Source organism: Coccinella septempunctata, chromosome 7, assembly GCF_907165205.1.
Source record: "Coccinella septempunctata chromosome 7, icCocSept1.1, whole genome shotgun sequence".
Classification (NCBI taxonomy): Eukaryota; Metazoa; Arthropoda; class Insecta; order Coleoptera; family Coccinellidae; genus Coccinella; species Coccinella septempunctata.
The window spans coordinates 11,148,989-11,162,926 of record NC_058195.1 but is presented as its reverse complement, the minus strand read 5'-3'; the positions used below and the strand labels follow the sequence as shown (position 1 = coordinate 11,162,926).

Here is a 13,938-nt window from a genome sequence, read left to right as displayed (position 1 = left end):
GCCCTAGTATTTATGAAGCTTCCCAAGTATTTGAACTGCTCGACCTGATCTAGAATATGATTCTCCAGGCTGATATGTGTTTGAAGGCTTTCTGGCGGACTTAACAGGATTTTGGTTTTGTCGATGTTGAGTCTAAGGCCTAAAGCTTCGTATATATGTTCATTGGTGTCCAGCATTATCTGTAGATCCTCTGGGCTGCTAGCGATAAGTGCGCAGTCATCTGTATATTGAAGTTCCGTAATAAACTTTGAACGGGTTTTTGCTCTGAGGCGCTTCAAGTTAAATAGGCCTCCATCAAATCTGAATCTTATTCCAACACCATCTTATTGACATACTCATGTGAATACTCATGCGATTATCGAGACAGCTATGGCGAAAATATTGAACAGTAAATGCGCTAACACACAACCTTGTTTTATTCCAGAGTTGGTTAAGAAATGGTCGGTTGTAGAGCCAATATGCTGTATTCTAGCGGTGTTGTTGGTATGAGGCTTTTACACACTGCTAAGAATTTTTCGGGTACTCCAAGGCGTCCCATAATTTTCCATAGCGCTCTCCGATTCACCGAGTCGAAGGCCTTATCGATGTAGGCCGTATAGATACTTGATTGTTGTTCACGGGCCTTCTCTTGCACCTGTCACAGTGTGAAAATAAGGTCCACCGTACCTCGATTTGGTCGAAAGCCGCAATGGGATTCAAAATAAGCTATGTTTTCATCTTCGTCAAATATATCTATTTTTCGAGAGAACACTTGAAAAGAAGTGTAGACATTTCTCCGCCAGATGTCACATCTGTTTTCTGAAAACTCAGATGTTCTTTCTCGAGTGAAAAATAAGTTCTGCATTTCATTTTTGTGGTTTTCATCGACTTATTATTATATCGAGTTATCAGGTACTGATGACGGCAAATAAGCCTGAAACCGATCCACCTACTACTCTTTCGATGACGTCACGTCTCCTGTAGTTCATTTTTCAATTTAGATTCCCACTAGTCCATTTTCTTTATTTTATGTTTATTTGTATCTCCTTAAGAGGCTAAATGTTTCTGTTATGTAAAGACAATAAAGACATCAGGTACATTTGTAGTGAATTCAAACTAAAATGTGCTTTTGTAAAAATCAGGAACTTCTTTACTTGGTAACCAGTGGCGGCTCGTGGGCCTAAGCGGCAGGGGTTCACAAAATTAAAAAAGCCAATGATTTTATTGAATGAGAAAGGTTCACGAATTTACATAAGTGTTCACCATTCTATACAGTGTTTGAAAATGAAATCCATTCTTCTTTCCTTCTTTGCAGCGAACTTATCTATAACCACATCGTTAAAATTTTGTAAATTTTCAATGAATTTTTTTTCTATAGATAGCATCGCTAGTGCCGTAAGTCTTTCTTTATTCATCGAACTTCTTGAAAAGGTCTTAATTCTCTTCAATGTTGAAAAACTTCTTTCTACTTCAGCTGTCGTCATCGGAATTGTCACAAGTAAATGGAGAAGGGAAAAAGTGGCAGAAAATATCAGTTATAGGTTATTTTCAAAGATAAGTTTCAACAAATTGAGAGCACCGCCAAGATTTCTGAAATCAGGTCTTCTGTAAATAATCTCTAATTCGGTTTTCAACCTAATTTTATCAAAAAAAGGATATGCGTCCACTGCTGAATCTACATGCTGCATTGGAAAACGGTTTTCAAATTTGTCTGGGCAAAAAAGTAATGCCGTTCAGGTTTTGGTCTACCATTTCTTTTAACGTGGAGTTTTTCTTCATAATTCAATGAATTAAAATTTTGTTTTAAATATTCCACAGCAAATTTTGTTGCATTCATAATGCAAACAATGAACGTATAATTTCTACTTCACCTAATGAATTACGTCGCGTGTCGAGGGATAAATAGTCCGAACGTGATCTCCGTAGATTTAACCGTTTGTGCACAGCGAAGTTGTGCTCCTGCTTCAGTTAAAACGGCGTACATCCCCCTCCGCCCGCTCATAAAAATTGTCAAGCAATTCGACGTAAACCCCTCCTATCGTTCGCACGTGCGACCGACGTATGTGGACGGCAAGAGTAGAGAAAAGCACTGTCTTCGTCGCTGGGTCATGTTCGTATTATTCATAAATAGATACTAGGTACAAAATAATATTGTAACTTAAGAACGGTAATTTATTGGTTAGTTAAGAGAGGAAATTTGATTTTACGTTACTTTGTTTGGGGGTTCACGGGCTCATGTGCTCTCATGGCAGAGCCGCCCTTGTTGGTAACGTCTTGAAATGAACTCAGAGAATGAGAAAAATTAAACAAGCTCAATGAGGCTCCATTCTGAAGCTTCTACTTAAGTCGATTTGGGCTCTAAAGAATCGGATACAATTGAATATTTCACACCAAATATTTCATAGTTATTTTCAATAGCTTCTTGAAAAAACTGTCCATATTTATGGTCTGCAATCCAGGATTTATTTCGATCAGAAATTACTCAATATATTACCATTTAATGATTTCCTCTCTACTACTCCAGATGTTCTCCATTAAAACTGTTAAGGAGATTCTCAACGAAGTTTAAATAATAATAGTTATAACTTTCTGACGTTATTGATGCTTGAATTTGAAGCAGTTAGCAAATCCGACAGAAGCCCCCCCTTTTAGAAAAACCACCTGTATCGAAGTTTCTAATCGGTAAAACTCATGCTTGAAGGGCTGAAAAACAAGATCGAAAAGTGCATAAGTATTTATTGATCGGTAAATATCCATTCATTCTCAGTTTTCATTTTTCAATAACCTGCCGAACTCCCCATACGTCTTGGATCACCGCTCGCTCTAATACCATCCTTGGAAATGGTTATAATTGCACCACTGGTCCCTGGAAGTATCCTTTCAACATGATGCCCATACCTCCTCATCTCCTCCAGGATATGTTCCGGGAACTCATCCTCGTAAAACAACACCATCGGTATGAGCTGGTGGTGCAACCTCCTGTGCACAATGGCGTAATCCTGCGGAATGTCGAACAGCAAAGTCTCTAATATCAACTGCGAGGCAGCTGTAAGGATCTTGAAGCCTCCGGCGGCGCCAACCACCATCTTCACGTCCTTGGTTCGCGAATTGACCACAATGGACGGTACCATACACGAAACGGGTTGTTTGTTCGGCGCCAACTGGTTGCCGATATAAAACTTATCCATGAAGTCCGGTATGGCGAAGTCCATCATGTGGTTGTTCATTATTATACCGGTGCTGGTCGATGCGTACATGGCTCCAATCCTGTAGTGAACAGAGTCGAAATGAAATGTCGCGAGAATTCCGGAGAGCCACGAACAGGGCCATGGGGAACTCACGCGTAATTCACGGATGACGTGACGGAAACAGCGTCTCCGTCGGGAGCAAGTAGGCTTATGTGACACGTTCCCCCCTCTTTGTACAGCTTTTCGAAATCAGTCGAGTAATGGCGGACGTCAGGTGAAGTTGTCGATCTCTTTTTGATCAATTCAACGATTATTTTCGCCATAGAAGGGTCATAATTCTCCTCCTTCGGTTCGTCACATAATTGTGGACCTAAAAATAATTCAAGCAGAATCGGTAAAGACGTTTTATTACAGGAAATTTTGTTCACCATCCATGACGCTGCGATGGCCGAAAGCATGCTTCCAAGCTTCGACAATTCGAAACCAGTTGACTCCAGGCGACTCGCTTTTACCCAGAGAGAATATGACATCTAGGATTGCTAGGAATACTTGTCCAGATCCTGGACAGGGCGTCGTGTATATCCTCTTATTCGTAGGCAATTCCATGCTCATTGGTGAAGTCCACTTGGCCCTCAAAATGAAGGATTGAAATTTCACTTTGAAACCAATGGCGTTTGGGTCTTTTGTTTGACAGCCCAGAAGGTGAGTTAAGGGCGAAAATGGTCGGAAAGCTTATTACTATTTTTTGTTTGAGAGGGGATAGAGAAAAAAATCTCACTGTTTGAAGTTTTCATGGAATTTGTATCTGTGTTTTTGTTTTTTAAAGGGTGAATTGTTTTGATGAAGATATCACTGCATTTTAACTTGTTTCACTTCGATTGAGAACAGTCAATTCTAATAAGAACCTATTTTGCGAATGTTTCCATCTTTTAGGTCTTTTTTAAGATCAATTGTAGTTTAAACTGCCTGTTAAGAAATCTCCGATTAAAGTTAATCTATGGTTTAAACCGTCGTGTTAAGATCAAGTACAAAATGAGAAGAGATTAACTAATTCTGGGCAGTTGCCAAAATAGTTGGCTATCTGAACTGATTGTGACTCATTGGTTGTCATTTCTTAGTTTTCTGTGTTAATCTTTGGATCAGTGCTTCTGTCAGACTGCAGCGATCAGTTTATTTATTGTGTTCTGTTGTGATCTTTGTATCAGCATTATTATTGTTATATTATTGAGGTTTGAGGTAAAACCTATAGTTGATACACAGCTTTCAGTGCTTCGTTTCTGAAAATATATATTATAATATATTTAATGTTAATATATTTAGTATCTAACGAAAGGCAAATTTCGAAGTGGAAATAAGGAATTGCTTTTGAACATAGCAATTCAGAAGATGGATTGCAAGTGAGACAAAATATGAAATTGAATGTTGATATTTCATCTTGAGGGGGTGGCTTATTTTTTCTCAATCTCACTCAAAATTGCTCTTGCAGAAGTTTTGGAGATCGAATAAATTCGATATCATCCCATTTATCCCAATGATTTTCTCGATCATGGATAATATGGTGTATCATGATACCTATTGAAATCATTCAACTCGTGCAAGATTTCAATATCTGAATCCGAATCACTATCATATTTCAATTCCATGTTCATTTTTAAACATTTAACTCAATAATTCTCTAACCGGCAATGCAAACCTAAACACAATTTGTTGAATCAAAACAAACAAGAAACTTCAAAAAACTTCATAGAAGCAGCTAAAAACTAGTTTCATAGAATATATAGGGTTTAATTCCTTTTGGATGGTTTAAACCTACCGTACCGAAGGTTTAAACTAATTGCTAGTTCAAACCATCCTTGATGGATTAACTATGTTTGATCTTAAGAAATAATCGTTATCCAAAGTTTAAACCCTCATTCTTGGTTTAAACTACCATTAATCTTACAGGCCATACCGTCTGTTCCGATATTCCTGAACAGTACTGTCAGTATTTCAGAGACGATGCCTATTGGCCCAGTCGTTCGAGTTCTATTGTTATTCGATTGCGGGCCAGTAAAACCAGCAATATCGGAACAGGCCCTTTAGTAATACAATTCGGCTGTTTTGGATTTTATCTGATTGCATAGGGGGTGGTTTTTGACAAGATTGGATTTTGTACACAGAGGGATTACTCATATTGCTAATGGAGGGTGAAGGTTTCAAGAGAAAGGGTAATTTTAATGATAAACAATGGTATTTAACGTTTTTAATATACCAGTACCTATACCACATGAGTTTTTCATATGCAGACGTTGTTTTCTGAAAGGGTTCAAATTTTTGAAATATCGTCGAATGTGTTATAATGCTTATTAATCATTTTGATTGGATCAAGTGTTGCTTAGTCATTGTATCGTCTAGTTGGTTCACTCTATCCAGGACTATTGAGGTTTGAGGTGCGCCACATGTGGGTAGAAATGTGATGGTAGATCCTTGACTTCTGTGGCGAGGCCACCAATATGTTGGATTGTTTCTCTCCTCAATAACCTTCCTCATCTGACTTACTTGTAGTTGTTCATATCCTCCACCGTCATGATGCCACCGTGGTCCACTACGTCCTTGACGAATTGCTCCGTCAACCTGCCATCGTAGAACCCCTCAGCCCCTTCCCTGGCTATAACGTCGAAGGTCCTGGCCAAAGCTGGTCTCTTCATCAGATCGCCGTACTTGTAAACGTCTCCAGTTTTCTCATCGCAGAAAATCTCTCTGGAATTTGACGGAGCAGTTTATTTTTCCTGAGCGACTGGAGAGGAACTTTCAGTCGAGAGGCAAACCTATTAACTTGAGTGTCGGCGAGTTCATGATGAGGGTTCTCATCTTGATCAGCATCTCCCCGGTTATTTTGGTAACTGGAATACCCTGGCGACATAGACTGATGGCTGGTTCGAAAAGCGATGCCCAGGGAAGTCTGCCGAATCTCTTGTGTAGCTCCCAATAACCGCATATTTCACCGGGAACTGCTGAAGACAAGCCTCCCCAAGCTGGAGCTGAAAGACAACTTGGTGAGGAGATGAAAGTTAACCAAAGTATCTTCATAATCTGAAGATAACAACTTGAAATTATTATTGATTTAGGCTGAAGGAATTATGGTCGATGACAATGAGCAATAAACAGCAGATACTACTACAGATAGCTGAAAGACATGTTGGTGAGGAGATTAAAGTTAACCAAAGTATCTTCAGAATCTAAAGATAACTTGAAATTATTATTGATTTAGGCTGAAGTAGTTATGGTCAATGACAATGAGCCAATTGCTTAGCAATAAACAGCAGATACTTCTACAGATGGCTGAAAGACAACTTGGTGAGGAGATGAAAGTTAACCAAAGAATCTTCAGAATCTGAAGATAACTCTAAATTATTATTTATTTAGGCTGAAGGAGTTATGGTCAATGACAATGAGCCAATTGCTTAGGAATAAACAGCAGATACTACTACAGATAGCTGAAAGACATGTTGGTGAGGAGATGAAAGTTAACCAAAGTATCTTCAGAATCTAAAGATAACTTGAAATTATTATTGATTTAGGCTGAAGGAATTATGGTCGATGACAATGAGCAATAAACAGCAGATACTACTACAGATAGCTGAAAGAGAAAGACATGTTGGTGAGGAGATTAAAGTTAACCAAAGTATCTTCAGAATCTAAAGATAACTTGAAATTATTATTGATTTAGGCTGAAGGAGTTATGGTCAATGACAATGAGCCAATTGCTTAGCAATAAACAGCAGATACTTCTACAGATGGCTGAAAGACAACTTGGTGAGGAGATGAAAGTTAACCAAAGTATCTTCATAATCTGAAGATAACAACTTGAAATTATTATTGATTTAGGCTGAAGGAATTATGGTCGATGACAATGAGCAATAAACAGCAGATACTACTACAGATTGCTGAAAGACATGTTGGTGAGGAGATTAAAGTTAACCAAAGTATCTTCAGAATCTAAAGATAACTTGAAATTATTATTGATTTAGGCTGAAGGAGTTATGGTCAATGACAATGAGCCAATTGCTTAGCAATAAACAGCAGATACTTCTACAGATGGCTGAAAGACAACTTGGTGAGGAGATGAAAGTTAACCAAAGAATCTTCAGAATCTGAAGATAACTCGAAATTATTATTGATTTAGGCTGAAGGAGTTATGGTCAATGACAATGAGCCAATTGCTTAGGAATAAACAGCAGATACTACTACAGATAGCTGAAAGACATGTTGGTGAGGAGATGAAAGTTAACCAAAGTATCTTCAGAATCTAAAGATAACTTGAAATTATTATTGATTTAGGCTGAAGGAGTTATGGTCAATGACAATGAGCCAATTGCTTAGCAATAAACAGCAGATACTACTACAGATGGCTGAAAGACATGTTGGTGAGGAGATGAAAGTTAACCAAAGAATCTTCAGAATCTGAAGATAACTCGAAATTATTATTGATTTAGGCTGAAGGAGTTATGGTCAATGACAATGAGCCAATTGCTTAGGAATAAACAGCAGATACTACTACAGATAGCAGAAAGACATGTTGGTGAGGAGATGAAAGTTAACCAAAGTATCTTCAGAATCTGAAGATAACTTGAAATTATTATTGATTCAGGCTGAAGGAGTTATGGTCAATGACAATGAGCCAATTGCTTAGCAATAAACAGCAGATACTACTACAGATGGCTGAAAGACAACTTGGTGAGGAGATGAAAGTTAACCAAAGTATCTTCAGAATCTGAAGATAACTCGAAATTATTGTTGATTTAGGCTGAAGGAGTTATGGTCAATGACAATGAGCCAATTGCTTAGCAATAAACAGCAGATACTACTACAGATGGCTGAAAGACAACTTGGTGAGGAGATGAAAGTTAACCAAAGTATCTTCAGAATCTGAAGATAACTTGAAATTATTATTGATTTAGGCTGAAGGAGTTATGGTCATTGACAATGAGCCAATTGCTTAGCAATAAACAGCAGATACTACTACAGATAGCTGAAAGACAACTTGGTGAGGAGATAAAAGTTAACCAAAGTATCTTCAGAATCTAAAGATAACTTGAAATTATTATTGATTCAGGCTGAAGGAGTTATGGTCAATGACAATGAGCCAATTGCTTAGCAATAAACAGCAGATACTACTACAGATAGCTGAAAGACAACTTGGTGAGGAGATGAAAGTTAACCAAAGTATCTTCAGAATCTGAAGATAACTCGAAATTATTATTGATTTAGGCTGAAGGAGTTATGATCATTGACAATGAGCCAATTGCTTAGGAATAAAAGGCAGATACTACTACAGATAGCTGAAAGACATGTTGGTGAGGAGATGAAAGTTAACTAAAGTATCTTCAGAATCTAAAGATAACTTGAAATTATTATTGATTTAGGCTGAAGGAGTTATGGTCAATGACAATGAGCCAATTGCTTAGCAATAAACAGCAGATACTACTACAGATGGCTGAAAGACATGTTGGTGAGGAGATCAAAGTTAACCAAAGAATCTTCAGAATCTGAAGATAACTCGAAATTATTATTGATTTAGGCTGAAGGAGTTATGGTCAATGACAATGAGCCAAGCGCTTAGGAATAAACAGCAGATACTACTACAGATAGCTGAAAGACATGTTGGTGAGGAGATCAAAGTTAACCAAAGAATCTTCAGAATCTGAAGATAACTCGAAATTATTATTGATTTAGGCTGAAGGAGTTATGGTCAATGACAATGAGCCAAGCGCTTAGGAATAAACAGCAGATACTACTACAGATAGCTGAAAGACATGTTGGTGAGGAGATGAAAGTTAACCAAAGTATCTTCAGAATCTAAAGATAACTTGAAATTATTATTGATTTAGGCTGAAGGAGTTATGGTCAATGACAATGAGCCAATTGCTTAACAATAAACAGCAGATACTTCTACAGATGGCTGAAAGACAACTTGGTGAGGAGATGAAAGTTAACCAAAGTATCTTCAGAATCTGAAGATAACTTGAAATTATTATTGATTTAGGCTGAAGGAGTTATGATCATTGACAATGAGCCAATTGCTTAGCAATAAACAGCAGATACTACTACAGATGGCTGAAAGACAACTTGGTGAGGAGATGAAAGTTAACCAAAGTATCTTCAGAATCTGAAGATAACTTGAAATTATTATTGATTTAGGCTGAAGGAGTTATGATCATTGACAATGAGCCAATTGCTTAGCAATAAACAGCAGATACTACTACAGATGGCTGAAAGACAACTTGGTGAGGAGATGAAAGTTAACCAAAGCATCTTCAGAATCTAAAGATAACTTGAAATTATTATTGATTTAGTCTGAAGGAGTTATGGTCAATGACAATGAGACAATTGCTTAGCAATAAACAGCAGATACTACTATTATTGATAAGAGTTAATTTGCAGCTCCTGTTTTGGAGTTTCAGGAGAGTTTCGCTTACATCGACAGTTTTTGAACATGTCCTTTGTCGTTTTGGAAGGGGAGTACTCTCTAGCGTTCAAAACGTGCATCTCTGCTTCTTTTCGGTCGTAATATAACAGTAAAAATCCTCCACCAATACCTAGACTTTGCGGACTCGTTAGGCCTTGTACAGACAGGGCTATAATTGCTGCATCAGCTGCCGATCCACCCTTACGATAAGCTTCACTGAAAATTAAGAAATCATCAATTTTCATCTTGACTTGAATCATAATTAGCTCACATAACATATTCCTCACAAAACTGGCTAGTTGAAGCCAAAGCTGCTTCCTTATAAAGTCTCCCTCCTTCAAATACTGGGTTATGTTTGGATTTTACCTCAAGATCGTAGGTATAATATAACACGAGGACTAAACAGACGACGAGAAATATGATGATGATATGTATGAATCCAAGTTGGTTTTCGAAATGGTTCAAGTCCATAACGGTTTCAAAGACCCCCTTCAGAGTGACAAATCATGACGTTTATTCGACGTGAAATAAAAAGGACTACAGAAAAAAATGATGATGTCACAGTTTCGACAGTATATATGGAAAGTTTAATGTGTTGGTTTATCACGATGCTCTGTTGTAATCCCCAGGGGCGCTACGCCTTTTGCAGGAGCAGCAGGAGAATCGTTTCTGCAAGCCTACATCGTTCTGTCTAGCTGACTGCTGCGACTGCTGACTGTAACTGATTTGGGTTGCAGCTTGAGCGAAGGATTGGTCTCCCAACGGTGGTGCAAGGGGAGGAAGCTGGCCCGCAACAGAACCACCAATCGAAGGTTGAACTGAACCCTGCTGCGATGGATGCATAGAACCCATCTGCTGTGATGGATGCAGGGAACCCTGCTGCGATGGGTGCAGAGAGCCCATCTGCTGCGAGGGATGGAGAGAACCGCCAGCTGCACCCTGGAAAGAGGCACAAGGAGCGCAGGAAGGGTGCATGGAACCGGCTATCTGCTGGGACCCTTGCACGGAACCGCACGGTTCACAGACTACTTGCGAGGGATGTAGAGATCCACCAATCTGTTGGGATGGATGCTGTGAGCCCTGAAGCTGAGACGGGTGTAGTGAGCCACCAGTTTGCTGGTATGGGGTATACCCTCCAGCTTGAGAAGGATGAAAAGAACCTGTTGGCTGTTGGGAGGGATGCATAGAACCAGCGCCCATCTGTGCGGACGCTTGCGATGAAGCTGCTGTTGTATCTGCCCTCTTCGAGCCTACCTCTAAATCTACCACATTCTGTTGTACCGACAAACTAGTTGTTTCGGGTAGCATTGGTGGTTGGGAGGGTGGACCAGCGAAAATTGCTGTCGGTCTGGCTATATCGTCGTCTGGGTACAGTTGACCATTGAAGTATATTGATCCATATTTGTTAGCTAATGTTTCTTTGAGGGTCAAACTGTGTTCCCGGTCCCTGCATTCGCATATCACTTTTACTTCCACCTTGAAAACGTCTTCTACGACCCAAGCTCGTTCATGAACCATATCCTTGATGTGAACACCTAAAATAACCCAAAATTCGCAAAAACTTTTCGATTGATATTAAGAAACTCACCTAAACTTCCGATAGTATTCGAGAGATCTTCTATCCCACCAATTCTGTCGGAAATACAGACCTTCACCTTGACCAAACGTCCATCTGCTGCTAAACCTCTCTCAAGGACACGACCCAAAACCGTTGTATCGATATTTCCTCCACTGAGAATCAAACAGACTTTCTTTCCTTTCAATTCTGGCACCAGACCTTGCAGAATAGCGGCCAAAGGACTAGCCCCAGCTCCTTCGACTACGCTCTTCTCATACTCGACAAGTCTCAAAATGGCTAAAGCCACATATTGTTCTTTGACGGCCACGCATTTATCCAGGATACGTTTCACACATTCGAATGAATTTACTCCAATTTTTGCCACAGCCAAACCTACGAATGCCTCAATTCAGCAATTTATAAAATTGGGTAGTGTCCTTACCGTCAGCTAAAGTACTGTCGACTTTAACTTCCACTGGTTTCCCCACTTTAAAAGCCTCTGTCAGGCAAGCAGCCCTTTCTGGTTCTACTCCAATGACTTGTATATTCCGATCAAGGGCTTTTATAGCAACGCAAATTCCTGCCAGAAGCCCTCCGCCACCAACTGGAACTATAACGGCTCCAAGATCAGGAACTTGCTCCCAAACTTCCAAACCGATAGTGCCTGAAAAGTGAAACAATTCATGAACCTTCTCCTTCGATGGTAGAACTAGGAAATTAACCTTGACCAGCCAAAACTTGCGGATGATCGTAGCCATTCAAATACATCATTCCATTATCTCTAGCGTAAGCCAGAGCGATTTTTTTGGATTCCGACAAATTTTTGCCTTGAACTATCACATTTCCCTTGTAATTCCTACATTTTTGAATCTTCATGATGGGTGCACATTCTGGCATAACGACTGTGACAGGTATTCCAAGCGTAAGACCGTGATAACAGCATGCCTGTGCATGGTTTCCAGCAGATGCAGCAACAACTCCTTTAGCTTTTACATCATCTGGCATCCTCAACATCGCAAACCTAAAAGCAAGGTGATTTGAATCTTCATTTGTGCTTCATTCTCTCTTTCAGAAATAAATACCTTGCTCCTCTCTCTTTGAAACTCCCAGTAGCCTGCAGGAATTCCTTTTTTATGTATATCTCCATGCCAGTCAAGTTGGTGAGATGTTCAGACTTCGAGCACTCAGTATTTTTGATTCCAGATTTGATTCGGTAGGCTGCTGATGTTATTTCATCGAATGTTATAGCAACAGGTGAGTCTGGATTGCAGTATGGATCTGGGATTTCTGGTTCGTTCATTTTCTACTGATAATTTTGAATTTTGAGGGAAAATCATGAATCTAATGCATCCGAAAATGAAGGTTAGATGACAATGCCAAAATTGCTCAAAATTATAATAATTTTGACACTGTCATTTAACCTTCAATTTTTGGCTACATTCGATAATCAAACTAGGTCGACCTATTTCAAACATGCTTCGTTCAGTCAATAGAAGAGGTATTCCATGAAAATTTATTTGATCTTACTGTTTTATAGCTTATATACATTATTTACATAATTGATTTCATCAGGATTGAATTTTAACTCTGAACTGTTTAAAGAAGGGGATACCTTTCTTGATAAAGGGGTTTCTGTTCATTTTGTTCATCCAACTCGTAAATTTCATGAATATCATCTTCGAATAGGAAAAGCACCATGATGGCAGCTAAGGTAACCACCACAGAAACCAGTGGTATCAACATTTTCAAAAACATTTCTCTATCCACGCATCTGCAGTTCGAATTTTTGATTGCATTCAAATATCTGGAAATAAAAACTATCTGAAAAATTTGAACGATGATTCAACTAAACTAATCACCTTCTCAGTCTCGAAGATTCTTCGTCTGATGAAACTGATACTGAACCCTTGTCGTTTTCATCGTCACTACTTTCACTTCCTTCGTTTTCATCTCTGGAATTTTCCTTATTTTTGGCCTTATTGACTTCATTCGCTGAGCCACCTTTCGTGTTTGAGTCCCCTACTTCGGAAGGGGTATCTGTTTCTTCCTCGATTTCTTCTAAGGATTTGACCTTTTTCGACGTTTTTGAGTTCGGCATTTTTTGTCCCTAGATTCTTGATTCACGATCCAATAATTTCTGAGTTATGTTACATTTATATTTTTATTTAACTGTAATGTCGGATCTTTGACAAACTACGTCATGGGAATTTAATATAAAAGGTTAATGTATGAAAAACTGGGGTGTTTTGAAAGATTCGATCTAGTCATCGTTGGCCTGAAGGAAAGTTTTGATGTGGAATAAATAGGCTTTTTTTTATCACTTTATTTTCCATCTAGATTTCTATGAAATTCGTGAATGAAATGAAAGCTTGTATTGATTTCATGCAATCTTTGTTACTGTTTATTTTTGTAAGAGTACTAGGGGCTTATGCTGCACTTTATGAGAGAAAAATTGATTCTTGTTTTCTTCATATTCTGTTGGAGGATTAGTTTTTTATAATTTTACGATTTCAATATAATTTGATCACCAGCCAATAACTGAGACAATAAACTGAAAATATCAAAATTAAAAGTTGTACTATTTAGTAGGTAGTAGGTTTTATTTTATTGCATGGTTGAAAATTAAATGAATTGGAATGTCAGGAGCATCTGGAGTACCTTGTACGTTGGAACATTGAGGAATTATATATTTACATGGACTTTATAGGTCCTTACTTCACGAATTACAAAGTCTTTGGTCATTTTTTAACTCACATATTACATTT

At 38.6% G+C, this 13,938-nt stretch overlaps 1 protein-coding gene across 3 annotated transcripts; it reads right to left on the bottom strand.

The window, feature by feature from the left end:
* Positions 1 to 2,698: 2,698 nt before the first annotated feature.
* Positions 2,699 to 13,289, bottom strand: LOC123316866 (L-threonine ammonia-lyase-like). Of its 3 annotated transcripts, none has more exons than XM_044903129.1 (7): positions 9,887 to 10,238; positions 9,626 to 9,831; positions 5,983 to 6,187; positions 5,706 to 5,906; positions 3,596 to 3,798; positions 3,321 to 3,537; positions 2,699 to 3,246 (listed from the first exon to the last, which is right to left on the bottom strand). In XM_044903129.1, exons 1-7 carry the CDS (start codon positions 10,084 to 10,086, stop codon positions 2,757 to 2,759), a joined length of 1,722 nt encoding a protein of 573 aa, XP_044759064.1. In that variant the 5' UTR covers positions 10,087 to 10,238; the 3' UTR covers positions 2,699 to 2,756. The 3 variants fall into 3 exon arrangements, with proteins under 3 accessions (XP_044759064.1, XP_044759065.1, XP_044759063.1); XM_044903130.1 differs by lacking the exons at positions 2,699 to 3,246; positions 3,321 to 3,537; positions 3,596 to 3,798; ... (1 more) ...; positions 5,983 to 6,187; positions 9,887 to 10,238 and adding exons at positions 10,870 to 11,150; positions 11,204 to 11,566; positions 11,616 to 11,837; ... (1 more) ...; positions 12,256 to 12,977; positions 13,033 to 13,284 and having other exon boundaries at positions 9,699 to 9,831; XM_044903128.1 differs by lacking the exons at positions 2,699 to 3,246; positions 3,321 to 3,537; positions 3,596 to 3,798; ... (1 more) ...; positions 5,983 to 6,187; positions 9,626 to 9,831 and adding exons at positions 11,204 to 11,566; positions 11,616 to 11,837; positions 11,896 to 12,194; positions 12,256 to 12,977; positions 13,033 to 13,289 and having other exon boundaries at positions 10,081 to 11,150.
* Positions 13,290 to 13,938: the final 649 nt, after the last annotated feature.

Excerpts from the sequence above, each read along its gene's own strand:
- LOC123316866 (XM_044903128.1), bottom strand. The coding sequence starts at position 12,473 with ATGAACGAACCAGAAATCCCAGATCCATACTGCAATCCAGACTCACCT. Across the intron at positions 12,195-12,255 it reads TTCAAAGAGAGAGGAGCAAG|GTTTGCGATGTTGAGGATGC; the intron begins GTATTTATTTCT and ends CCTTGCTTTTAG. Across the intron at positions 11,151-11,203 it reads GAATACTATCGGAAGTTTAG|GTGTTCACATCAAGGATATG; the intron begins GTGAGTTTCTTA and ends GGGTTATTTTAG.